The following is a 27,841-nucleotide window of genomic DNA, read 5'->3' as shown; positions in this document are numbered from 1 at the left end:
ATGCAACGAAGAAGAAGACGGCTCGTCTCCGCTGCAGCAACTGCAGAAGAAGAAATAGGACGTCTGTCTCCATTTGTTACCAGTCCGTCGGTTAAAACCATCGACGACCTGGGCGACAAACCTCCGCAATATCGACACAGAGCTCAAAGAGCTAGCAAGGTGGGTGTTATATATGAATAAACAATATAAAACTGAACGAGATAACAGTTAAATGCATGTTAACGTTACAGCCGCTGGAGTGTTGTGTGTGTCAAGGATGCTGCCGCTCAGCCGCAAGCTAACGCAGATTAGCCAAGTTAGCTCAGATAGCGTCACCCTGTGAATGGTCTTCGCTGGGCTAGCGTTTGTTACAAGGCTTCCGCTCGCTACTTTAGTCACGCTAACATTGTCGTCACAAAGCGCTAGTTTCCTTATTTTAGGTTGTTTATTGCACTCTAACATCCACGCCGTTTGTTTATGTTGTGGCGTAGATTTGGGGGGCCTAGTGATAGCAGTAAGCAGCTGGCTACTCTTCAGTGGGCTAGCATTAGCAATCACACCACCCAGTGTTGTTAGCTCTCGGATTGACGTATACAGCCGTCTTTTAAGTATCATCACTGTAGCACCGAAATTAGACCCAACAACATACAAAAGATAACTTTTGAATTTGTCCTCAGTTCGCCTGTATTTGTATCATTCGTCATCCTGATTGTCTATGTTGTGATTTTACGTTGTTCCACCCTGTAAGGGTACATACGGCATTATTGCATGTCTATTGGGCCTTAAAGATAGATCATACCTCTGTTGTTCTTCTTGAGGATGTTTTGTTGTCTTTGGTCCGGGAGCTTTTTATTATCTGGTCACAGGGTGTGGTATGCTGTACAGATTTAATTTTATGTGGCCATGGGCTCATGGATTTCTGATCACTCTATTTTCGCACCGTGCGGTCAAAGTCCATTTCTTAGGGGTGGCAGTCCCCAAAGGCCCCATCAATACAATATTATCGCAATACGTAAATCACAACTTGATTTTAAGTGCATGGCTAGTTTTTGCTAAAATGCTTTATGTTGTTTTGTGCTGGTGGTGTGCTGTTTAATGTTGCTTCGCATGGCTTGGGAGTTCCTGTTGTAGCTGTTGCTGTTTTTGTGATGTCCTGTTGCCCTTGTTATGCGAATTTTATCACTTCATAGGTTTCAAAACATCTTGCCAAAGGACTACAGTTGAAAATTAGCTTGATGGCGAACACTGGAACATTTACAGAAATGTAGATTAATGTGTACTGCCCTAATGATTAAAATAAATGAAAAGGAAATATGACATGTGCTGAGAATTACAATACAATTAATTGCAACATATATTTCTTACATGTGTTTCATCTGCAAATTATTTCCCAAAAGGAAATGTTTGTCAGAATCAGTTTGTCTGATAAGATTTTTAAAAAGTCTTTGGTCTAGTAATCCCTATTTAATCATTTTTATTGCTGCAAAATGTATCAAGTGGACTGAAAAAGCAATTTATTTTAGTATTGTAGTATGCAACCAAAAGCTTAATTGTATTTGCCATATTAATAAATAATATGCTTAAAAACACCAATACTAAGTGTTTGTTAATTAGTACATTATTGGATATACCTGCCCATGCCAGTGGTGCATTCATCTACCCTAATAAAATCATACAAACCTTCAATTTTTTGCTTTTAGATACTAAGACACAAACATGTGGGATGGACCAGGACCAGGGCAAGGACCACGAGGAGGACCACCCTTTCGGTAAAAAAGCGTCATTCAGTCATAGGCATTAATTTAAAAGAATTTCAACTTGATAGTAAGAATTAAAAATATTTTTAAGTAACTGCACTTTGTGTCTAATGCTGTTTGTTAGGGGTTTTCAGTATGGTTAATATCTGGTATTACAGTATATGTACTAACATAATACTATATGTTACATCTTCACTTTTTGCACACCTATTTGTACATTTTTTCTTTTTTATTGTTTTTTTTTAATCTTTTTGACTTTTTTGTTTGTTTGTTCTCAGTATATACTGTACATATCTTTCTTGTTATTGTTATTTTATTTTATTCTCTATTTTATTCTATGTTAAGTGCCTTCCTTTGTATGTATATTTGCATTATTTCACATTTTTAACAACTATTTTATTCAGATGCTGCTCTCTTATTTGCTACTGTAACAAAACAATTTCCCTCACAGGATTAATAAAGTAATTCTATTCTATTCTACAGGCCCATATGCTGATGCATGACATTTTTAAACCATAGAGTGCCTGTATTTATGTACATATTTGGCATAAAGCATTTTCTCGCAAGTCTGCATTCGACTGCTCCCTCCATTTGTTTTTAATCAAATTTCCCCATTTGGGGTTAATCAAGGTTTTAGCTTATGTTATCTTATTCACTTTATGACAAGATCTCTGATACCAGACACATTTCTTTAGGCTCACAATATCTATTACCCGTTTGTCCACCCCTTCTGTAAGACTTTATGGTGATTGGCTAAGCAATTTTGAAATTGAACTCAATTTTTCCTGTCTATTACACTTTGTTGTAAGCTATCTTCATCGGATATGTGCGTTTCAAACAAATTAGTAGCCTAACATGTTGATGTATATTCCAGTGGTGATCATCGTGGAGAAATGTTTGGCGGCAGAGATCGTCCCATGCCTGATTATAGAGGTAGAGATGGGATGAACATGGGTCCAATGGGTCATATGGGCCCAAGACCTCTAGATCTGCCACCTATGGACATGAGAAGGATGGATGGGCCACCAATGAGGGGACGTGATATGGACCCGCGTGATATGCGAGGTAGAGACCAGAGAGATTTTTGCCGACCTGGAGAAGAGCCAGACTTCAGTCTTAGAAGGCACTATGATGTTTCCATCAGAGACAAACTAATGAATTCTCCTGGCTTCCCGGGACCAGGAAGGAACTCAGTAGACATGGGGGGGAGGGGTATGCCACCACGGGAACCAAACAGCAGATTTATGGACATGAGGGACAGAGAGTCATTTCACTTTGACATGCCACCGTACAACCATCCAAATATGGATGGAAGAAGAGAGTTTCCCATGGACCGAATGGAACGAAATGATGGATTTAGGGACATGCGGGACAGGCCCCCAATGGGCATGGGTGACTCTGATGGCTATGATGTGGACTTACCGCCACGTGAAAGGAGAATGATGGACACTGACAGAAGAGGAGGACCGCCTTTCAATACAAGAGGGGGATTTGATTCTGACATGGATTTCAGAAATCGTCTTGGTCCATCAGCTGAATTTAGAGGTAGGGATCGATCACCCTTAAGATTTGGAAACAGTGATGGTCCTCTGGTGGACAGGGCAAGACCAGACATGCCTCCAGATGTTGCTGGCCCACCAAGATCAGAATTTATGGGTGCAGAAGACCCACTCAGAGAAAGAGAATATCCAGACCTAAGTGGCAGCCCCCTTATGGATTATCGAAGTGGTGAGGAGATGACTCTTGCAGAGGAATGGAAGAACCGTCGAAAGGACAAGAACCCTTACTTAGACATGGGTAAAGGCATGGGAGGTGTACCCAAACCTAGCTTTCCTGTGGATTTTGGCAGAGACATGAATGTCAGAGATCCACCACCATTTCAGGAAAGGGACAGGCCATCTGTTGACTTCCCAGGCAAAGATGTCAGCTTTCCACGTGATGATTGCTTTCCAGCTATGAATCTACCACCAATTGCCAGCAAAGCTCAACAAGACCATCCACACCCAGATATAGGTCCCCTCACTGGCCCTCTAGGGAGAGAAAATGAGAGTAAACATTGGCTTGGAGAAAGGAACCCGAAGCACAGCCAGAATAAATCAAATCGTGACGACAGGCCTCCTTACCATCAAGAGAAGAATCAGCCCTCACCTGCGATTCAGGAGCCAAATGATTGTTTTAAAGGGCTGAAAGATATCCCACACAATCAAGGACCTGCCAGGGCTAAGATGGGGGTGGACCGTGATTTCGAAAGCAGTAGCAGTGGACAGGCGAGAGACCAAGACTACAGGGACATCGATTACAGAACAGGGTCCGGGAGGGCTTTTGACTACAAGCGGGATGCACTTCATGCACCAGAGAAACTCATCAAAGAGTCTAAACCAATCACACCCTCAAAATTTAGTGAGTCTGGTTCTCAGGTATGTGCATTTTTAATTTGTTGCTGGTGTATTTCTCAAGAAATTATTTGCATTTATCATAACGTTTTGATGTTTCATAACCCGAATTTAAATCAAAATTACTGTCAAAGGATCAGGACTACAGGAATGCATCAGTGGAGGACAAAGTTTCCAACACAATATCCATAATTGGCATCCCAAAGACAGCCACAATGGAGCAGGTAATAATCAAACAGAAAATCAACATAATGTGTCAACAGTTATACAATTTTTTTAGACTGTGTCTGTTTTCGTTTACATGGATGACTCACTTGTTTTTAACCCTTTCTTTTGCAGATTCTTGGTGCCTTTGCAGTCCGTGATGGTGTGCCAATGCAGGGGATGAAAATCAAAAATGTGGTGCCAGGTAAGAATTAAGTTTCTTTGTGGAACCGTTTGGGGCAGTCGATCGCTAACATGTCCCTCGACATTTCGCTTTTACGACATTCGAAACGCCGCATTCTTTCTTTTTCACGTTGGTTGCTTTTGTTGTTGGTGGTCTGTGTGAACTTGCTCAAAAAAGAAGGAATGGGAGTCCTATTATGCCATCTTTTTTTTTATGTCTGAGGATGTCGGGTCATTTGCAGGGTTAAGAGGACTTACCAAGGTTTCAGTATTAGGAGCTTTGAAGGGTGTCAGTTACAAAAGATCTGTGACAAGTGACTCACTGAATGTGTCGCTGTGACACTTTATCCATACTGAAACAAGAGTGTCCGCAAACCTGAAATGGAGACTGTTTTGTTAGCGCTTTTTTCATCCCGTTGATCTCCTTTAGAGACTTTTCCACAGTGGATCGCTGTAGACATGGATATCGATGATGCCAAGCCTTTTTCTGAAGATTATTATGCCACAAAGGCTGCAAATTTTGCATGAATACATCAAAATCTTCATCGAACAAAGACATTAGGTGTCTATAGATGTGATATAAACATGACTGGTAAACTTTCTGTCTCCACTGTGCACACCACGTAGTTGTTCACTGCCACTGGTTTGGAATATCTGCCCGGAAAGGCTTTGTAAAGCCAAGCTTTAAGAGACACAGACTGATATGACATCAAAAGACTGAATAGAGCAAAGCATAAACAAAATGTGTGTTTTCCTGAAAAGGTATGTGTCAGTAAAGGTGTAGGAATTCGCTCACACTGATCTCGATGTATTCACGAACTGCTGTCTTTGTGTTTTAGTGGGTGACTGTCATTACTGGCATTGACTAACTAAAACCCATCTGTATTTCAAATGCTGTCCCCAGGTTACAGCTACGATACGGCCTATGTGGAGTTTTTAAACCTCGAGGATGCAGTCCGCTTCATGGAGTCCAACAAGGTGGCCCATCCTCGTCACTCTACGAAGGCCGTCTCTCCCATCAGGATTATGAGGGGTGGAGAGGGCATTTAGTAGACGGGAGGGAGAGAACCTGGGAAGGGGTTGCTTTACTTTTTAGTGAGCTAACTTTGGTTAAGGAGACCAGAGTGTCATTATTTGACATTTTTAGATGCTGATATTTCAGCCCTCAACAGTTAAATAATATTAAATTTAAAATTAAACATAAATTAAATCATAAGTACGTATCTACAAAGCCGTAATTGTACGTCAGGTTGGGCTACCTGTTAAACGCCCAAAAGATTTAGAATTGTGGTTCCCAACTGGTCCAGCAACGGGGTCCAGAGTTTGTCCATTTTCCAAGTTTCCAAGTTAATCCAAGTTTAATTTCACAAAATGTATTCAACATGCGGGCTAGAACACAGTTAAATAAAACATATAGCAAGAATAAAGCACAATACATAACAAAGCACATACTTAAAACTTAGTAAAAAAAATAGCATTGCAACCCAAAAAAACATATTATTTTTTCAAGATCAGTGGCATGAAAACATTGCAAAGGTACAGAATGTTAATTGGCCAGATAATTCCAAAACAGGGCAATAAAATAGTTGCTTAGTAGCAAGAAATAGCACTTCAAAGTAAAAGCCCTGTGCCAGAAATTCGAAATTAAGTGTGTTTCTTAAGAACTTGACACGTTCTGGAGTCACTTGCGTTCCATTCAGGATGGACCTGCAACCCACTTTTGGACAGCAACCCACCAGTTGGTAACCACTGATTTACAGAATATGTTAAATAATTTAGTATGTACACATACAGTATATACATACACTAGGTTTCCCTCCCATTGTTTACCAGCTCTACTGGTCATAAGTCTTCAAATTTCAACCCCCAAGCGCACAACTCTGGAATGGAGTTAACCAGAAAATACAGATGTTTGGGGGAAAACATCTGTCCCTCCGTGGGATTGTCTAACAGTTGAGAGGTTATGCATCTTTAATTTTATGATAATTATAGGAAGACTTAATTATTGGCAATGAAAGTACTGTGCGAAGCCACCATGTCCTTTGTTGTGATTTTGCCTTTGCAACGAAGAAGATGGAAGGAATTTGTACCACTTGGAGCACTTTGAAGTCTTTGTGTCTGGTTTCCGTTGGTTTCCGTTTTGCTTTGCTCTACCATTAAAGAAGTTTTTTGTTGTCAAGGAAGCAGCTGCAGATTTGAACACTTTACTTACCAATGCCTTAGTGAGCGCGCCTTAGTGAACATTCAGACCAACCTCCCCTTCAAACCGACCAAAATACTGCCCCCCAAACCGTTGTGGGGGGGCAGGTATTTGTTCCTTACTGATGATGTTTGCAATGTAAACAGCTGAAGTAGTATGTTGAATCTCAGTGTAATCTACCAGGAATGTGTGCGGAATTGACTAGCGAACACTGCACCTTGCAGGAGGATGCTGCTCTGGGGTCCAGCAGACTTGATTGCGCCACCCCCCGTGCTATGTTGCCAGACTGGCCGCAATCAAATAATTGAGAAGGTTGCAGTTCTTTTTTTACACAGGGTGAAATTAGTCTTAGCATGACCTTATTGCTTAGAACCATGCAGTTACGGTTAAACTGTTCGTACAACGTTTGCTAGATTTATCGCGAGAAAATGACCATTTATGAGAATAAATGTTTTTGTTTTGTTTTTTAAATAAGAATTTTAGGACAGGTAAAGCATTGTAGTGATCACTACTGGGTCTGCGTTGCCTTTGGTTTTTTTTTAGCTATGCCAGTGGCTCTATGGATGACTTTGTAGGCCATTTTGTGAGTGGGCTGGTCCACCACTTAGGTGCAAACTGAAATATGTCAACTATCAATTATTGGATGCATTGCAGTGACATTTTGTACAACTAACTGTGTTCCTTGGAAGGATGAAGCCTACTGGTTTTGGGAATCCCCTGACTTTTCTCTGGTGCTCTTATGAGGTTGACATTTTTGGTTTCTGAAGGATGAAACAACTTTGGTTATCCCCTTGACTTATCTGGTGAAGTATCTCTACATCTACGCAATGGATAGCCACATATTTCGATGCAGACATCCACGATTCCCAGAGGATGAATTTTAATGCCTTCGATGATCCCTGAGTTTTCCTCTAGCACCACCATGAGGTTGAATTTGTGGTTCAGGATGAAATTTCTCAACAACTGTTGGATGGATAATCTTTCTCTTCTTGTTTTGATCCAGAAATTTGTGGTCTTTGTGCTCTTTGGTGATCCCCTAACTTTTCATTTAGCGCCTTCAAGTCAAACTTTAAATTTGTCTGATTCTTTGGCTTTTCTACTTTACATTTTATCTATTTAACAGTTTTGTTTTCTTCACAATCAGCATTACAGCCTTACAAAGGTGCCCGTGTGCCTGCAGACTCTTTTCTTATCATCTTTAGCTGTCTGCGGCAGTCCTTATGTGGCAAAATTCTTTCACCAGTTCAAGGCATTTTCAGTCTTGTGTGAGTCTATGTCCTCTTGGTGGTGTTGAACTCATCATCAGTGAACTTTGAGCACCATGATTTCTACTTTCTTTTAATTGCTCTGAGCATTTTTGAGAATTTAGTTTGCTTCTTGACACAATGGACAAAGTCTTCAACACTGGCCAGGATTCATGTGCTTTGATGATGTCTGGAAGACTATAGAGTAGCCCATCAGCTCAGTGTAGTTTATCGTTTGGCCCTACTGTCGCTATTATTGGAGCATTTGGTTGCTTTTGGCCGGCATTCTGCAGCTTGTGGTATCTCAGGATGAAAACTATATGATGCAGACAGATGCATGGTCAGTAACTTTAATATCAGTTGCAAGAGCCACTTAGAAGCTATCCAGAGTGGTAAAGATTTGCTTTTGCTTTGTGCTCTATGGTTTGACTCGATGTATTGTTTTAGTGGTTACCTCGGTGCGAATGAGGTAGTCTCTGTAATCAACCACTGGATTTAAAGACAGCCTTGAGATACACGCCCAACATCGGAATATTGGATGTTTAACACAGTGCTACCCATTTTGCTAAGTATGTTTAGATGTGCCATGAGCTTCCCTTTCAAACAGCTTATTTCTCATCTGAATGCAGTCTAGAGTTGGAAATGTTTTTTTTTTTTTTACAATGGCATAGTTTGGTTTGTACACTTAAACTACTGAGAGCATGGTTCTCATGTGACACTATGAAGTTCTGTTGTTTGGATTATGCTGTGGACAGATATCAGCACCTTCAAGCAACAATGCCAAACATATCCTGGTTTCTGCTTTTAAGTTGTGTGGATTTGCTGCTTTTGTTTGGATTTTGATGTTGTAAACTGCATATCTGCAATTAGAAGATATCACCCAGGGCCATAGGAAACTGTGATGGCCACTTTTACCTTTTTTTTCAGGACCAAATGATTACTTTACTAATTTTCAGTAGTCGGCAGATTAGTTGATACTGAAAATAATTTAGCTGCAACCCTAATGTAATTTTAAACTTCAAACTATTTAGTATAGTGTGGGGCGAGCTGGCTGTGTGAAGCATGATCCTCGATCTGGGCTTTGCTCACCAGCATAAGTGTTTGCCGGTGTTATCCTCGGCAGTGAAGAAGAGGGCTAAACTTGCCACAGTGCATGTTGGGTGTCATTGATTTTATATTAGTCACCTACGTCATATGATGCTGATTGATTGTGTGTTCTTTTTTCAGGGATCCCTAAAGGTTGGCACTAGAACAACAACCATGAAGTACATTCAGCCAGATGAGTGTGAAAGAAGTGTTCATGTGAGTATAGTAAAAGAAATGTATCTATCAGTGTGATGTTACGTCCGCCTCATTCTCAGACGCAGTATCTCAAGGACACCTTGAGGCAATGTCTACATATTTGGCAAAATTTTCCACTTGGACTAAGTGATGAACTGATTAGAATTTTTTGGTCAAAGCTTCATTCTAGTTTAAGTAATGAAGTCTTACTTCCACCTTTCTCTTTGAATTAGGAATCAGATCACAAAGTACCTCAACTCCAGGAGCCCCCGTTGCCCAGACAAGATGAGCCTTTAGAGCAATTAAAGACTAATCTAAATGGATCCAAACCAAAAGGCCCTATGGACCCATTGTCCCACAACCAGTGGCAGCGTAGCTCTGACCTGACTCCCGAGGCCTGGCAACAGCAGGTAGACCAACAGCTCCAACAGCAAGAAACGGAGCAGCAGGCAGAGTCTTTGGCCAACCGCAATCACTCTCATCCTCTCTCCGTCTTTACAAACAGCAAAAGTAGGTTGACTGAAGCTTCTGGGTTTTCTCTGCAGCATAACATAACAATCCTTGGATATATTTGGTATGTGCTATTGTAACCAAATCAGGTAAACAACACATTCCTTGTGTCACTTTACAGCCATGATTATAAAAAATGTGAAGCCCACCACCACAGTCAGTATGATTCTGAAAGCCTTGGATCCCTTTGCATATCTGGATGAAAGAAACGTTCGCCTAGTCAAGGCCAAGCCGCCAGGAGTCAAGTGCTTCTGCTTTGTTGACATGGACTCTCACGAGGTACCTCAAATATAAATGCACAGAGTTTGCTGTTAATTTCATGTCTTATCAGAGTTTGTGACTGCGGCTTTTCCCTGTGAGTTTCCAGCACTTAGCATTGTGTCTTCTTTTGCAGCAAGTGACACGCCTGGTTGAGCTCCTCACTAAACCCAGACCCCTTTATATTGATGGAGTCAGAGTTTATGCTGAGGTTGCAAGACCTCTGAAGAACCAAAAGTAAGTCAGCCTTTTGCAAGGATTTTCAGAGTGGCAATGTCTAGGAGACCAATATCATCTCATTTTGACCTGATGATTTTCTGTCTGTTTCACTGTCAGGAAAGACGATAAACCAAACAGTTCCATCCTCGGGTATCCACCTGAGCCTAGCATGATGGTGGTAAGTTGAAGTCTTAATTGTGTTGTATAACAAAATATTTTTTTAAAAAGTGGATGACTTGTGTTTTTTCCCCTGGTACTGCAGCAGCCACCGCAGCAGCAGCCGCAGCAGCAATACCCTCAACCTCCACAGTACTTACAACCTCTACAGCCACCAGCTGGTGCCTCTGCTATAATGCAAGGTGAGACTCAAGCAGCACACATTCTGGTATATTGTGCCCTAAACACTGTTTATTCTTACTAAGCATGAACATCAAACTGTCCTAAGCAGTCTCACATTTCTTTCCAACAGGTGATTTGACGACAGTCAGCACAAACCCTGCTCTGTCATCAGACCACAGCATGGTACAGGTTAGTTACAAAGTGAAAAGCAAAAGCTTTTTAGATAGATATCTTGTCTCAAATCTGAGTAGTAACCTGTATGCCTGCTTTAATGCCTTATAGGGAGTTGGCTATGGTGAGACTCCAGCTGTTGATCCATTGTACCAGGCTGGTGGACCCCATGTGCCCACAGAATCAGCTGGGATGGCAGTTGCCGCAGACGGATCACAGCCCTATGTCTATGGTAAGAAACAAATCAAGCATTAAAATCCAAAAAAGAATTAGTAATGTTGTGTCTATCGTTCCCACATTGTAGTAAATTAGTCCAGTAAAGCTGTGTTGCACTTTCACGGATATAAAATGGTGACGTATTTAGAGAATATTTGTTGAACTGAATGTCAAGGCACTTCTTCTTGAAGACTGTTTGATCTATTCTGGCTTGGATTTTACCTTATTTGTACATTGCTCTTGGCAAGAGCGTCTGCAACATGAATAAATGTCATGTAAATGTCATGTCCTAATTCTTCCAGGCCCTGAGGTTCCAGACATCACCAACTACTTGTACGATTCGACGTCAGGCTTCTACTACGACCCAGAGACGACCCTGTACTATGACCCCAACTCAAGGGTGAGAATACAAGATAGCACAGTGGTCCTGGCTTCTTCTGGCCTATGATTAGGAAAAAAAGTAACTATGGGGAAACAGGTTTGGTAATGTTTGGTATGTACTGCAGTCAGTAACAAACCAGAGAATATAAGATAATGTAGAGCTTAAACATATTTATACAGAAGTAACTGTGTCCTATAATATGCACATTTATTGACCAGTACACTTTCTATATAATTTTAGATATCTTATTTATAGATGAACACTGAATGAATCTCTCTTTTTTTAATTTCAAAGGCACTAAAGAGCTGTTCCTTAACTGTGTCACAGTCTGAAGACTTATAAATGTCCTGCAGCATGGAAGAGGAAAATATTAACCGAAATCCTTATAAAGAAGCCACTGTGTTATCATAATAATCTGGGTTTTGACTGATATCTTAATGAGAGGACATAAACTGCAGTTTCCGCTACATATGCACCAACTAGACAGCCTGTAGCCACCATAAATAATTCTTAAATGATTGGTTGTGCTTTTCATTAAGCTTTCATTCCTCCTTTTTTCCCCTAATGTTTTGTGTGTAGTATTTCTACAATGCTCAAACCCAAGATTACCTGTACTGGGATGCTACATCAAAGACCTACATCCCAGTTCCAGGAGGGAACCCTGCAGCGACTCAACCTATGCCCATGACTGCTGAAGACCAGGCTATTCTTTCCAACCCAGCAGCAGATGCTCCTTTGGAAATGAAGAAGGTATCAGGGTCTACCAACACAGCAGCAGCTCTGGCCCAAGATCCCATTCCTGATGCTGCCTCTGCTCTGGAGCCTGTCCAAACTTCTTCAGCAGCTCCTGAAAAGAAAGACGAGGAAGACTCTGCTAAAAAGGAGAAAGAGAAGGATAACAAAGAGGAAAAGCCAAGAAGTCTTGCTGCTGTCAAGGTAGAACTTTGATTACAATAACAGTGCACAAAATGTGAAACACGGTTGTTTAAGGGGGTGATTGTTAAGACATTTGCTGCTGCTTGCAGATCATGAAAGATATGGAGCGCTGGGCAAAGATTCAGAATCGACAAAAGGAAAGCGTCCGCTCTGCATCACCGCTGCTGAAGACCGGAGGGGACGATGAAAGGAGGCAGTCCAAGTCAGCTGATGCTGGTTTTGCCATCTTTGAGAGGAAGGTGAGAGACTCGCCTCCGTCAACCGCATCTATTCTGTGCATTGCTTTTTAGGGAGGGAGGTATTAATTTATTGTATCTTATAATCATTTTTGGCCCTGTCCTTTGTCTATATTCTTAGATATCAGGTGCAGATGATCTTTTTAAGAAGCCCCTTGCTCCTCCTAAGAAAGATGAAAAGTCAAAGGTAAGAATCCTCATTTTAACCACATTTTGTGACCTTATGATGTGTGGCTTTTCTTACTCACCCGTTAACTTTGTTCAGAGCACTAAATTTAAAAAAGAAATGCAAAAGTTGATAGACCAGGGGCTGTATTCACAAAACTTCATAGTCCAAAATGTTGCTACTAATGACAGTTCTAAGAAAATTCTTAGAATATTGAGGTTTTCTAAAAGTTTACCCTTAAAGTTAAGACTAGATCCTGGTAAAGATAAACACTTCTTCAAACACTGGATGACAGTGAGTAAAGGAAATGCTGCAGATTAGAGGGTGCAGGGATAAGGTTTGTGGTCGATCTCATTAGAGATGTGCTCACATCTTCCATTCCACACAATGACAATATTATGCCAGAAATGAAGCGATCACACTAAGATATTTGGCAACTGGAAAAATGTTGTTGTTTTTAACATTTGCCTGTTTAACTTCCCCAGCGTCCAATGGGCTCCCTGGGAATGCTGGCATCGGACTATGCAGCTGGCAGTGATGAAGAGGTGGAAGAAGATAAGGAGGATGCAGCTAAAAGCAGTCAGGGTGGCCAGCCTGAAGACAAGGACAGCAAGCTGACAGACTGGAAAAAGATGGCCTGCCTGCTGTGTCGGAGACAGTTCCCCAACAAGGACGCTCTGATCCGCCATCAGCAGCTCTCCGACCTGCACAAAGTACAACTTATTAATCTCTGTATGAACAAAAGTTGACAGTGATCTTAAAAATACAGCCTCTAATACTTAATAATTGTCTCAACAGCAAAATATGGAGATCCATCTAAAGATCAAGAGGTCAAAGAAGGAGCTAGAGGCACTTGAGAACCAGGAAAAAGAAGTAAGTGAAATTCAATGGGTTGGGGAAAATATGCTGAGAAGACTTATCAGGTTGTGGGTTGATTAATAAAGGTGGAATGTGTTGTTCACAGCTAAGTGCCAGAGAACCTACCAGGTCGCCTGAGCAGAAAAGAAGAAAACACCAACAGCCACAGCAGCATCATAACACCTGGGCTGGGAGCTCCAGGTTTGTGTGCTTTAAGGGTAACTTTGGGTATTTTCAACCTGAACCCTATTTTTCCACGATTTTGTGTCTAAGTGACTAATGGAGACATCAGTTTTTCAAATTGGTCCAGTATTGAGCAAAAGTGCTGCAGCCAGCAGCCACGAAACAGGCTGCAATTTAACCACTTGGGCAATAGCGCTGTGTCATGTAGGTCCTCTAAAAGTGCTTCTTTTGCCTCTGACAACCTCAGTTTATTATTTTAAGTGTTTGACATTATGAAAATGATGCATACAGAGAAAGACCTTTTTGTAAAGTGTGAGATCCTTTTTGTTTAAACATAAACAGCCCTAAAATTGTAACTGCCAGACTCCATTTAGATAAACAGTAATCTTATCATTGTACAACATACTTCATTCAGAGTCGACAGAAGCAAAATAAAGCTCACAAAAGCAGTGTTGGTTCATCTTTTCACTCTTTCAACAATCACCAACTCTAATTTGTTTAAAAGAAACCCTTAATTCACTCAGTGAGATGTGAAAATATGCTGGCTCTATACATACCAATATTATTTTTAATTTAAATGGAATCTGGTGAAGCTGGCGATGGCAATTTCAGGCCTGTTTCTGATGAAACAAAAAAGAATCTTACTCTTAAACAAAGAAGTCGACCTCCGTAGGGAGTCCTTTCCATAATGTTGTCAGACACTTGAAATAACCTGAGCCAATCAGTCGTGAAAATAAGCTCTTTTAGTGGATAAACTGACAATGTGAACATGATGTTACAATACAACTGTACAGCACACTGGCTAAATACTGGACCTATATCAGAAATTGTTCCAATGAATCACTTAGACACCCAAAACATTGGAAAACAGCATCCAGGCTGAAAAATACCAAAGTAACATTTGTTATTGAAATTACAACAACAAAGTATTCAAGTGGTTTTTACTGAAGACATCTTTGCCTTAATCGTCTGTTGTCTATTCTCAGGGAGACGAGTAAAGTCAGTGAAAGACCTGGTTTAGGAGCTGAACCTGTCCCGGTAAGTGTGAAGCTTTATTTCACTGTTAATTTTTTTTTGTGCTGTTTCTTGTTAGTTTATTAAAACCCTCATTGCACTTTGTGTTCTGTCTAGCAGAGAAAAAAGAAAGAGCCCGTCGTTTGGAACCATGCCACCTACAAACAAGCAGTACGCAAGGCCATGTTTGCACGGTTTAAGGAACTCGAGTGATCTCATCTGAACACATCCTCACTTTGATATGTGAATTATTAATATGACATGCTTGCCCACCTTAGCATGAGAAATCCCGTGACTGTTTTTACTGTCTCTCTGCCTGAGACATTATTACATTAAAGAAACACATTTTTTTTCTACACTGAAATGAAAAATGATGTGTATAAATCACATCACAAGGTTAGAGTTGCGATACAATGAGTAAAATCAGGAATTATTTGATGCCCTTAACAGTTGATGTTGTATAAAAAGTGTATATTATTCATGCTGTCGATTTGAATATTTTTGTCCATGTTTTATGTTTGGCCTGTATGTAGAATTATTAAATATGGTAGGTTTTTTTTTTTTTTTTTTAGTTGTCCGCGGCTATAAAAATAGCCACCGTTTATAAAAGGTTTAATATCTTTTGTACCGCTAATCCTATCAACATACTTTATAAAGTCACTTAAAGTGAAGAAACTAAGCTTTCCGTTGATATCACATATGCCCTGTTTGCACATCCGGCGGCTCCGCAGTGAGCTTGCGTACATCATCAAATTCTGCAACTCTGATCCGCCAGAAAAATTTAAGTTTTTCAGCCCTCTGAGCCAAACAGCAAGGGTTGTGAAGGCTGTGTCCCGATTGGATGAAAATGTCAGAGTCCATGCGTGGTTGGTCATTTACTCCAACAATCAACATTGGTTTTGGTGGTTTTTTTCCGGAAATTTAAACATACACGTGGGAAAAACGAGACTAAGTACGTGTGCTTTGTTTACATGGAAATATACCCAAAAATAACATATTTAACAAGACAGAGCACAGCAAAAAGCAAGATCGAGATGAGAAAATAAAGGCGAAGGGTTGAATGGGCGCTGGAATGAGTGTTTTCGGCCTGAAGGGTGCAGCTGATGGTCACGCACACACAGCTGGTGCAGCAGCAGGAGGACAGGCAGGACAACGTCCCTTTTGGAGATATTAGGTGAGTAACATAACTAACTTTAAACTGGACAGTTTGGAAATCACTTACTGTTTTCTATTTCTCTATAAAACGGACAAAATAAGTCCTTGGCGTCTCCTAATACATGGCTGTTTTCCGTAATTTTGTTGTAATGTAAAGTCAAAACAAACTTGCATAAAAAAATCTCGATACCCACTAGAGTAATGCATTTCAGGAAAAGATACTGCAGGCAATGTGTTTTACATATTTCTTCACCAGGCTTGCCTTTTTGTAGTTCGTTGTTGTTATGCAATGCATACAGCATTGCATAACAATTCAGTTACTGATACCATCAAATTAGCTAGTGTGGGCAGGGGGCATTTAGTGTGTGTGTGTATGACTTTGAGGTAGGATGATCCATGCACTGGAAAAATAACTAACAAAGGCATGAAAATGATTGTCTTCACATTTATATCTGTACATTTACTTCTATTTTCTCTATTGTATTACAGAGGATGATAAAGGGGGTGCCCTGGCCACTGTCCCCATCAGCATGCATCCTGCAGACACTGCAGAAGGTGAGAATTCATCCAAAATTTATTTGGAATACCAAAACCTATAACAACCTTCTAAATTAAAAAAAAACTTCATGAAGTTCTGTCTGTGTTTAAAGTAAAAAAGAAAACAAAACATATTTTTTACTGGCTTTTTAAAAACCTCTTGTTAAATTCATTCAATATCAGACAAAGAAAGTGTAAAATTGCGACTTTAAATGAGTCAGAAACTTGAGGTCCTTCTGAATCCAGTAAAGTATGGTACTTGATTCTGACTGCTAGAATTGGTTAGAAAATCAAAATAAATAAAAAAGAGGCAGGCAACCCAAAAACTGCTCTTGTAGTCTTATACTGTCACGCTGGCCACAGATGTATTTTGTTTTAAAACTAAGCAATTTTAACATTTTCATTTTCATGGGTCTGAATTGCTATTGTATATACAACATTTTTAAGTAAAACAAAAAAATCACAGACAAACCCTTCTGTCTTTTCAGTGTTTAAATTGTGTTCAATATGTAAAACAAGATGCTGCTGCTGTCGTGCGTGCATCTCTTGTCCACTAGATGGCAGCAAACAACCATGTTCTATTTTGTGTCGATGTAAAGGAAGAATGCAAACTCAATCAGCTTTGGTTATTAGTATATATCGAGTTCAAGAGAAATGCATGATAATTTTCATGTGTATGCATTTTAGACTTTGTCCCATGGATTACAGTTAAGACTTGTCTTGCCTTTGGCACATTTTCAGTTCATTGTGGATTCAGCTTTCATATTTCCCAGTTGTGCACTGAAGGATTCAGATCAAAAAGGCTCCACTCTGACCTTTACTGATATGAAGGAACCAGCCCCTGCTGTCACTATGGCTGTGGTTCGATGTATATAGGACTGCCTTGGGTTTAGTCTGCTGACATACTAACTCCTCAGAGAGCAGTAACTAGAACACCTGGGAGCCTGAGGAACTGCAGTCAGTGACAAACAGCAGAAACACTCAAACACTGCAGAGAACCCGGAGCCAACACCTTTAAATCTGAATGAAATCCCCCCTCCTATTGTGTGCTTGCTTTTGGACAACCTAATGGGAAAATTGTGGCTGAGTATGTCAACAAACAGGTAGCAGGCACTTTACTTTCATCCCCCCCATAGTCTTGTCTCTTTGCAATTGGCATTTGATAAAAATGGCAGAGGTGTACATTATTTTTTCAGAGTGACTGATGGTACATTGAGTCTCTTTGTCTGAGGATACAGCGCGACATGGTAACAAACCTGTTCTGTGGGTTGGCAACGAAACTACAATTATTATCTGCAGGTTCTGATATTTTGCAGTGAAACCCTAACACAACTTGCCTTTGCATTTGCTTTTCAGTCATAAAATCCACATTTATATGAAAGGCTTGTGTTTTTATAACTGTGTAGCAGCAAACAGAAGTAATTATACCATTTACTTATGTAGAAAGTCTTTAGGGCAGAGCCAGACAAACATTAGTGGAATTAAAGGTGAAACTGCCAGCCTGCTGTTAAGGTGGTGTGGATTCAAAGAAACCTACTATTTCACTCTTATCTAAATCACATTCTGTAAATTAGCAAGCAAGTATTCAACCTCTGCATCATGCCCTTCTCTTCAGGATGGGTCAAGGGTAATACCGTACTGCACTGAGTTTAAACTTGTTCTGTTCATCTTGAGTTCATATGTCTGTGCTCTTTACAAACACTTCTGTTGTTTTGGGTTTTAATCCAGTGTTACCCAAACCTCTTGTCAAGTACCACTTGTTTGCACGTTTTAGATCTCTCCCTTCTCCGACACAGCTGATTCAAATGATCAGCTCTTTAAGAACTCCTGAAGCTGTGTGATACCTGATCATTTGATTTAGCTGTGTTGTGTTTTGATCAAAGAAAATTGTTTCACATCTTGAAAAGTTGGTTCTCAGCTGTAACAAAAAAAGCAGGTTTTCCTTTGACCCGAAGAGCAAACCACAATGATGATGAATTATGTTGGATTGAAGGTAAAACCCTCAGAAAGGGTTGTAAGATGGACGCTTTACAAATAGTTCTACCAGGAGCCAAAAAGGGTTCAAGCTAACGTTTTAGTTAACATCTATATTTGTCAGTCATGAATGTTTACTGCATATTAACTCTATAATGTATTTGCTCAGTTACATGCGTCAGACCACAGGTTACAGCAAATTAGCCAGCATCACCTGTTGTTGTTTACTTAAAAAAATGTTTCATATAAAATAAAAGTTTAAGAATAGCCACCTTAGAATCATAAGATTCTATCTGACATTTTTGTCAAAATATAAATTATTAATGTATTCGTACACCGCCACAAACGAACACCATTATACTTTTGCCTATTTCTCTGAAATGTAGGTGGTCGGTCACTGTATTTCCATGTGTCCTTGAAATAATGGACTGCTTGAAATCCAAGGTTTGATCTTTAGATGTTGTGAGGCCTTTTAAATTGCTTCCATATTTGCAGTTTTTTTTTTTTCACTGTCTGTCATGCTGGCAGGATGAAGCGATCACATATTTTAATTCCATGTAGGTCAGTTTATCCTGCGACATCAATCAAATGAATACATTTTCAGAGCAACAGATTTAGGCACACTGTCTGTGTATTTGCATATAAATGGAATATTTATTACCAAGATTCACATGGACTTAGGGTATCGTGGACTATATTGACAATGCTTTTCATGTCCTAGACTGTTTAATAAACTGTTTGATCATACAGAAGACTGAAATACAATTTTCAGATTATAGCACAAATTATCATTCAGTATTTTCTGATACCAAGATTACAGAGCCTATAAGATACAAATGTGAAGCACAGTGTCAACAATATTAGATTGTAGCATCTTGATTGATGCAGAAATTTCAAATAAAGTCATTGGTCGAGAGACGAGATGAAAATTCCTTTTTTCTCTCAAAAATGGCAGCAGAGGGGTATTTGCAGGAGAAATCTCCCTATTTTCTGTTATTTCATATGGACTAATTTCCATTCCTCTTTTCTCCATTCTGTCACAAGACCCCAAAGACACATCCAGCTCCCAGTGACAGATGTCGTCATTACCCAGTCCTAAAAGTCTATGGAATGAAAATGAATGTGCAGTTCGTCTGTGAGGATGAGAGGCCAAACAGAGAGGTAAGGCACGGAGAGCTGCTGTGTTAGTATCCCCTGCATGTGTGACAGAGAGCTTTCAGGCAGCGTGAATGTCAGAAAAAGGTGGACAGGGGGGCCAATTATCCCAGCTGGACAGCTCTTAGCAGCAGGCGGGTGGAGCTGGAGCAGCAGTCTGGGGACGAGACAGAAGACGAACACAGTCAGCAGGACTCTCAGATGTTGAGATGTGCTGTCAGTAGGCAGAGGCGAGAGAACAGGAGGGAGAAACATTTGATTGCTTTTCATGGAGGTCTGACTCCAAGCTGCTGCAGATGAACAAAAATGCTCTTAATGGTGACAAAACACATTGAACATTTTTATATTATTAATTGTCAGTTACGGAAAGGGTTTGATTGGTAACTAAAATTCACATATTTTAATACTCTTACATTATTTAGTCATGAAAGAAACGTCGGTGGCATTGTGTTGGAGACATATTTTTGGGGACTGCACAGTAATTCAGGGGTTTTGGAGAAGTGTTAAAATAGAAATTGACAGAATTATGGAGTTAGATGTCCCATCAGACTCACTGATATTTTTTTAGGAGTTATATCTAAAGTGAGATATAGTAAGGACCAGAGGCATATACTAAGGATACTTTTACACAAAGGTGAAGTCGAGTCACATCATATTTGGGGTTTTCATCAAGTAGAATTGGTCGTTGTAATTGATTTTATAATAACGAAATATCATTCAAAGCGTCGTCGTTTTCAGATGTTGAACCTGCTCTGCTGTTAATGCCTCCTTTCTCTGTAAATCTCAGTTTCATATTTATTTGATTTAAATTATTGAACTGTATACAGAAGAATAGTGTTTATTTCTTTGTTTGCTTATTTTTGTTGTTTTTTGTTTAAAAAATATTTATTTTTAGACATGTAATTTTTATATGGTCCCATTTGAGGGCATTATTTAAAAAAAAAAGAAACATCAATAAAAAGTTCCAAAAAAAATATTTTGGAACATCCATCTAAATCAACACCAACGGACAGGCAGTTTACCAGACATCGCCTAGTTTTTCCAGTTTTTTCCTTTCAAAGAAGCCCCTTAAAGAAGCTGCCTGAAATTAAATCCATGTAGTATTAAAGATGAAATGGATTAGTTTACAATATGCGTACATGCTGGATGACTGTGTGGTTATCTTGAATCTCTTCTTTGTCTGTTATGACAAATGATCAAAAACACATCCCATGTAGAATGACTCCCTTAAGCAGTAGCATGTGTTTGTGGTCACCCCCATGCAAACAAAAGAGACTATACCATCAGAGCCTCGTAGGAAAATCACGCTTGTCTGAGCAATTTTCACCATCTGGCTTATCCTTTCAAGTTCAAGTTGAAAAACGATGTCTGTTATTGATTGCTAATCTATAACATCATCTTGAAAATGTCCTTGTGATTGCCAGCCGTGGGACATACTTCAGAGCACAGCTTATGTTAAGTTTGGACCATTGCTCGCAGTAGAACCAATTCTGCTGGCGGACTGTCACTGAGAACTTTATATACATTCAAAACATTTGGAAATGATGTCATGGTTTTGCGCTCCAGTACTGATGGAGAAATGACAGCAGCGATAGTGATATATTAATACAGAAAACAGACAGCTGGAATATTAGCTTCTACTCTCCGCCTTTTCTGATTCTAAAAAAACCCCTCATAGCTGTTCTTGTAGCTTTCTATAATTTTCAGTCGTCTCATTTAATTATCCCTCAGATGACTGACTGATGTAATTACAATTTACAGCTAAGCAATTCTTGTGCACGTTGCTACAACTGTGCATTGCTTTTGTAAACACTCCCTCTGAGAGCCGTCAAAGATCTGTAAAGTATACCCAGACTGTTATAATTGCAGTGTAACCCTGTTGCCATAAAGTTAAAAGCTCTGCTCTGCATCATTTTAATGTCAGCCATCATGACACTTGGCAGTTGGATTGAATGCTCTGTGAATCATTTTTCATATAATAATATAATAGCTGTATCTGACAATGTTTAGACCTTGATTATTTTTCTCACCTCACTTTATATTTGGCAGTTGTCATTCACAATGCGAAATTTTAAGTTAAAAGTAAGTTTTAATGCTAGTTTTGCTTTGTTCCGATACATAGTTCAGCTAATTCTAAGCTTACCTGTGACTGTAGCCAAGGAAGAAGTTGTATTTTTGTAATGTCACAACCATCTTCAGCTTTATCTTCTTACACATGCTATCCCACTGATCCAAAGACCTAATTTAAACAAACTCTCTAAGCTTTAGCCCTGTTATAGTAGACTAGGATTTATTGGCGACATATAGAATTTTGACCATATTTTATAATAATCATTGAATATCTTAAAAATACATGAAAACCTTTAAATAATGAACATAAGTACTGCATACCACCACGTTTACCTGATGAATGTTTATTTTTGTCTTATACACAGATTCTGTTTACTCTTTTAATCTAGTCTAAGGCTAGACGTCTACTAAACTTTTACCTTTCAACTTTGTATATCCAAAATCTATACATCTATAGACAAATAAATCTAAACAGCTAAAGAAACTAGACATATAATAGACATTTATTAAACATCTTTTCATGGTTAAATTGCTTTGTGGGATGTGACACTCCTAGAAATAAAGGTGCTAATTAGAGGCATATGTTGTTGTTACTTTACTGTTTCAATGGTGCACCGGGGTTTGGAGACTAAACTCGCTTCTAAATTAAAACCAGTTCCGAACTGCCAAGTACCACGTACCCCTAAAAAAAGAATTTTGGCAGACTATGTGATATTGCATGGCATAAAATGATTGTAAAAGTTATCACAAGTAAACAAGTAAAGTGAATTGATTAAGGTAATTTCAGGTACAGCTACATGTAAAATACCACTAGAAACACTGGTAAACATTTGAATAATCAGGGATGAGGATCTTTCAACAATCCTTGAAGAACTCTTGCTTAACAGGGGTTCTGAAGAGAACCTTTGGACTTACAAAGAATGTTGAAGAGCTCTTTCTTCAAAATATAGCTACAACAAAATATTAGACTGAAAAGACTGGGATTGGGTCCCGTGCATATCTTGCTTCTTGCATCTTGCCAAACAGCAGTTCTCATATTTATCCTCCCATCAGACATCAGCATATTTTAGATACATGACTATTTATGCTAATTGCATTGAGCGTGGGGACCAGGAGGATTCTTTCACCACATGTGTGTAATATGACAGCATTGTATTTGCCTGAAGGCAGCAGCATGATCCCTCCACAAAAGCAATGAAAAATATTTCCAAGTTGGTAATTCTCTGTTCAGTCAGACTGCTTTGTTCCTGGACACATGTTCCAAAACATGCACATACATCCCCCTGGCCCATGAAATGTCAGTGTGGTTATTCAATGTTTAACTCGCCAGCTGGGTGCTCGAGTAGCAAAAGAGCTAAAGAAAAATAAAAACCAAACTTATTGATTGGCTGGTGTGTAGAACTTTTCCCCAGAATCAGGTTCTGTCCAGCCATAAGATTTAGCATGACCCAGGAGTTCAAGCCCTCAGATATTTAGATTTTTATTCTTGTATATTATTAATGGCTTGTTAAATTTTTAATGTAATATAAGGTTAGTGAGCAAAAGGCTGAGGGACCATAAGGATGAGGGAAGAAACAATCGCATACTAAGTCAATATTAACAGGAGGGAATGTCTGTAATAACCAACATGTCTGTTTCATTTTGAATTTTTATTTGTAAGGCTCTTTCATTTGGCGTAGAAATACCTGGCAGAAATGTTGTTAACACTTTGCAGTAATAATGTTAACCCATGGGAATATATCTGATGAATTTAACATAGCAGCCATATGGATGAAACATCATTTCAGGTCATTTTCCTGCCTCAGTTTATTATTGTAAGTCACATGAAGTGGAAATAGCCATCCTTGCAATCAGCCATTACTGCTATATTATGCATGGCCATGTCTAAAAGTCCATTTTCATACCATATTAGCTGCTTTCAAACTATCATCTCCTTCTCGCGCCTGTATTATTTTCTCTCTTTATCCAGTTTAATCCTCTATAGTTGCATCAATGTACATCCCTTAGCTCATAACTTTGCATCATGTTAATGCTTGTAGCTAAAGTGTGTTGTTGTATTGATGTTGTGGAAAATACGAAGCATGCTGTCGTTATTTGTTATGCTGTTTGAGAAATGACATAAATACCTAGCTGACCATCTTGTCTGACATGTAGAGTCCATTTTTCATTTTGAGGAACCTCTCTCTGAGAGGAATAATCATCTTTACTGGACTCTGTGGGTAATACTCTCCTGGAATGACAAGCACATATTTAACCACTGAATTTTTCATAAATATAGTCGGCCAATCAGGACGTGCCTACCCAAGTACATGCAGAGCCCAATTTAAAGGAGTTGTACGATGCCATCAGCACCCTTTTTCTCTTAAGTGACGGTGGTTGCCCACTTACCAGTGTGGCTGGGTGGATGTGTGACATATTTGGATGGAAGGTTGGAGCTGTGGATGAACAAGGAGCGGATCTGACTCATAGACTGCGGTGAGGCCTCAAACAGCTTGTCACTTAAGCAGCCGGCACTAAAATATGCGTAACTATGGGCATAATAAGAAAATGTTTACAGGTGAATTATAAAAAAACAAAATCACTATCCTAACAGTTTTCATAAGTGTTGTGTTATGGCTGTATGTGTTCTTTGCTGTTGTCCCCTGTGTAGATCTGCCCAGGTGTGCATCACCTAATGAGGTACATTGCACCTGAACGGGGAAGGAGCTCTTTCAAAAGCTTCTTTGTCAGCAGCAGAGGAGAGAGTCTTGTAGCGTTGGGACTGCTGATCCTGCTGCCTCTCTGCCTGAGATTTTTATTGTCTTGCTTGCTTGTCTTATGTCAATAAATTCCATAGAATTTGGTTGTTTTTCCTATGTTGTTATCTTGGGTCAGAGTGTTGATTGCCTGGAGGGCCGCCTAAGGGTTGAAATTAGCTAAAGACCAAAACTGTTTTTGTAATAGGCTGTAAACATGTTTATTTCTGCTGTAAAGTTAAAGTTAAAGGCATATTAACATGGGGGTGTATAGTGAATTTGTCTTGGAGCCAGCCTCAAGTGGCCATTAGAGGAACAGTTTTTTTGGCACTTCTAGTTCAACTAGAACAGGTGAAGCCCTCCATGTGAGGGGCCCTAATGCTATTACGCCATTGGTTGAAAAGAGTGAATGATGCTGATGCCATCATATAGCTCCTACATATACTGTGGGCTTTGAGTATATTCAGGTAGGCAAGTTCTGATTGGACAGCTATGTTCTTGCAAATGTCACAGAGCGAATGTTTGGTTGTGGATGAAGGGAGGGTAGAGAAACCCAGTAATGAGTCCCAAAACCTAGAAATTTGTTAGAATTTAGCACCTCTGATTCCCTCATCTCAACCTCACTGGGTTTGTTTGGATGTTTTTTTTTTTTGTTAGATGCCTGAAATAATAAGGTCTCTGCTTAACACAAGCCTAAGAGACTTTTATGTTTTGTTCTGCAACATATAATACCCTACTTGCGAAAAGGCGGTTGCTAGCAAGTGGCTAAATGAGACTACAGAATGCCAGGACGCCAAACCGTTCTGTACACAGCTTCACAGCTTTAATGTTCGGGGCGACATTAAGTCATGTGACCATACTGTAGTTTTTTTATAGCCTAATGTTAGCTTTTTACTTGTGGTGATTGCATTTAGGCTTCAAAAATTTCAAAGTAGATTTCATTTAGATTATCTTGCCGTACAAAATGTGTAGGTATCATAAATACTCATTCACCACAGAGCTTATTTTCTGCAATAATCCAATAGAAAAATCCCATAGATTTTTGACAAAGTAACTAGGGCAAAGCTAACTTCTACGTCAGCCTACTGGAAAATGTCATCCCTGGGGCACTCTGTAGAATCCAGTAGAGGGCTGTGCTTATAGAACTAGGGTTACAATATTGTCACCGTTCTTATTGCCAAACAGGTCAAATTCTTTCACGTTAAAAACCTGAATTGATCTATTGTGATATCTTGCCACATGGAAATGAACTTGGAGCTCTTTGCATTCAACATCTGGTAGGTCAGGAGTGTAAAATGTAGCCCCTTTCCATCCAGTATGTCCTGATTTTTCTTACTGCTAAAATTATGGTGAAAACACTTGGGGGTTGAAGGTAACATAGCAGAAGGCCTCACTCCTCCTCTGGTGCCTTGACTCTCGACTACTTTCTTTCCTTGACATTAAATTCACAGACACAGCTTCCCCAAAATACTTACAAGTGTGAATGATCATCTCCTGCTGCCGCTGTACCTGTACTTCTCAGGATATCACGAACGTTTTCCGTGGCAAGTTTGTCACAGCTGGAACACAGATCCCTCTCATAGACCCCTGACGACAGAAACATTACCATGCTTTTCAAACTTCCTACAGGGCCATACCTGTGTAGTGGGGCCCTGTAAATGTGCACTGAATCAGAGAGTGCTGAAAGGTACTCGCAACACCAGCTTTTTACCCCAGAACAAAAGCTCTCCTCAACTCCGTCTCCATCTGTGGAAAGAACCGGAGAGCACATGGCTAGTTTCATCAGCAGTAGGTTTACATTAGTTTTCCTCAGCTGATAAACCTATCAGCACAGTGTTGGGAAACAGATGAAGACGTAGTGTTGCTGCCTTTTCTCATTCACTCGACATTACAACTCGATCCCCGTTAAGCTGGCTTCAGGATATTTTCATTCCTGCTCTTGGCTTTACAACATCCAGTGCATTTTTTATATGACACCATTGTTGTAACCCAATCACCTGCGTGGAAGCCAATTCCTGGAGTGAAAATGACTGTACAAATTATGCATTGTCCTGGAGGCACAAACCAGTACAGTGACAACATTAACAGCCATATCACGATTGTCAGCTTTGAGGGATTATAGCATTCTGTAATGTTGCCTGCACACTAACACAAATGAGAACAGATAGGGCTGGTGGGAAACATGCAAATGTTATTGTCTCCTCTTGATGTTCACTATGATAGGTATAGTCTCCATTTGTGTTTATCTACTGTATGTAATGGGGTTTTCAAACCAAATCAGTTTAACGTTTATGTAGAGAGAAAAAAACAGGACTACTATTTGCTGCCTGTTACTGTGTGTAATTAAAAAATTTAAAAGAGAAAGAAATGCCTTTTCTGTAACAAAGTCAGCGTGTACATAAGAAAGGAACAGGAGTCTTTGTCTCTTGTAAATGTCATTTGTCTTCGGATGAAGTGCTTGAGGCCCTGTGGGTGACAAACGGAGGCCATAAATCATTGTGTCTCTTTTAGAAACGCAGACCTCAAACTGCATTAAACCGAGCATGTAAAGCACCGGATCATGTCAGATAAAATGCACACATATGTAAGTATGTTTAAATTACATCTAAATAGCTTTATGTTTAAAATGATTTCATCTACCTACCAGCCTTTAATTTCCCCTCTTTCTGTGTCAAGTGGCTCACACATATAACAGAGAAAGCTTCTCTCAACCTGAGACACTTTCACCTCCCAGGAGAGAGAGTACTGACGACAACACAGCCATTCAGGGCAGCCCGTCCCTGAATGAAGCGTGGGTTTGAGAGCAAAGAGAGAGCTGCTGTAATGTGTGTGTCTTAATGGGAGCCTGTTAAACCTCAAGTGTAGCGGCGTATCTGCATGCATGTTAGCAGAGATGTAGTTTCTAGAGAATTCTTTTGGTTCAGGAGAGAAGTGATTCTGGCAAAAGGGCTTTCATGAAATGCATCTATCTTAGGATTGTAATGAGCCAGCAATTTCCTGTTGGTTAAAAGAGATGTTTCAGCGATGCTTTTACTGAAAATTATGCAAGTTACCGTTCATCTAAAACTAGATCATCCTCCCACCAAAGGCACCCCCACATAGGTTGTTTGTATAAGTAGTTATTATGACCCATATTTATGTTTAAAGTTAGGCTGCAACCTCTGGTGGCTGTAGTAATTAAAAGGCGGACAAAGGTCACATAGGGGGAAGGTTGGGTTAAATGGATGGCCTTAGACACTGATATTTGGTTTAACATTGGTTGTGACATCCTGTGACCAAAATTCAATGTCAGGACATCTACTGCCAACACAAATTTTACACAGAATGCTGACAACAGATGATGTTGATATTTTGTTGGTTTAAAGTTGTGTCATTAGGTATCGAAAATCCAACATCTTCCAAATCTCTTATGTCAACGTCGTTTTGATATGGAATAATAACATTTAGTCATAAGGTATGGAGAACAAAACTCAACATCTGCAAAAT

The 27,841-nt window shown here is 39.7% G+C and overlaps 2 protein-coding genes across 4 annotated transcripts in view; both read left to right on the top strand.

Moving 5' to 3' along the window:
• The first annotated feature begins 9 nt into the window (after window positions 1-9).
• Window positions 10-15,206, top strand: rbm6 (RNA binding motif protein 6). 3 transcript variants are annotated; one of them, XM_042507232.2, is made up of 23 exons: window positions 10-159; window positions 1,680-1,748; window positions 2,611-4,153; window positions 4,264-4,353; window positions 4,469-4,538; window positions 5,421-5,494; window positions 9,188-9,262; window positions 9,475-9,751; window positions 9,873-10,030; window positions 10,146-10,246; window positions 10,346-10,406; window positions 10,494-10,587; window positions 10,698-10,756; window positions 10,850-10,970; window positions 11,257-11,354; window positions 11,916-12,272; window positions 12,362-12,511; window positions 12,630-12,695; window positions 13,160-13,387; window positions 13,473-13,547; window positions 13,639-13,733; window positions 14,702-14,753; window positions 14,847-15,206. In XM_042507232.2, exons 2-23 carry the CDS (start codon window positions 1,696-1,698, stop codon window positions 14,940-14,942), a joined length of 3,993 nt encoding a protein of 1,330 aa, XP_042363166.1. In that variant the 5' UTR covers window positions 10-159; window positions 1,680-1,695; the 3' UTR covers window positions 14,943-15,206. The 3 variants fall into 3 exon arrangements, with proteins under 3 accessions (XP_042363166.1, XP_042363157.1, XP_042363149.1); XM_042507223.2 differs by having other exon boundaries at window positions 10,491-10,587; window positions 14,850-15,206; XM_042507215.2 differs by having other exon boundaries at window positions 10,491-10,587.
• Window positions 15,207-15,362: 156 nt separating this feature from the next.
• Window positions 15,363-27,841, top strand: part of LOC148190231 (uncharacterized) — a 30,776-nt gene continuing 18,297 nt past the window's right edge. Inside the window, exons 1-3 of the mRNA XM_088089937.1 lie at window positions 15,363-15,903; window positions 16,374-16,439; window positions 19,440-19,556. Of these exons, the coding sequence (XP_087946063.1) occupies window positions 16,377-16,439; window positions 19,440-19,556 (180 nt within the window). The 5' untranslated portion in view covers window positions 15,363-15,903; window positions 16,374-16,376. The remainder of the gene's footprint in view (window positions 15,904-16,373; window positions 16,440-19,439; window positions 19,557-27,841) is intronic.

Source organism: Plectropomus leopardus, chromosome 2 (assembly GCF_026936395.1).
Source record: "Plectropomus leopardus strain MGB_pleo_1.0 chromosome 2, ASM2693639v1, whole genome shotgun sequence".
Lineage (NCBI taxonomy): Eukaryota > Metazoa > Chordata > Actinopteri > Perciformes > Serranidae > Plectropomus > Plectropomus leopardus.
The sequence above is the reverse complement of the archived record's forward strand: the minus strand, read 5'-3'. Positions and strand labels throughout refer to the sequence as shown.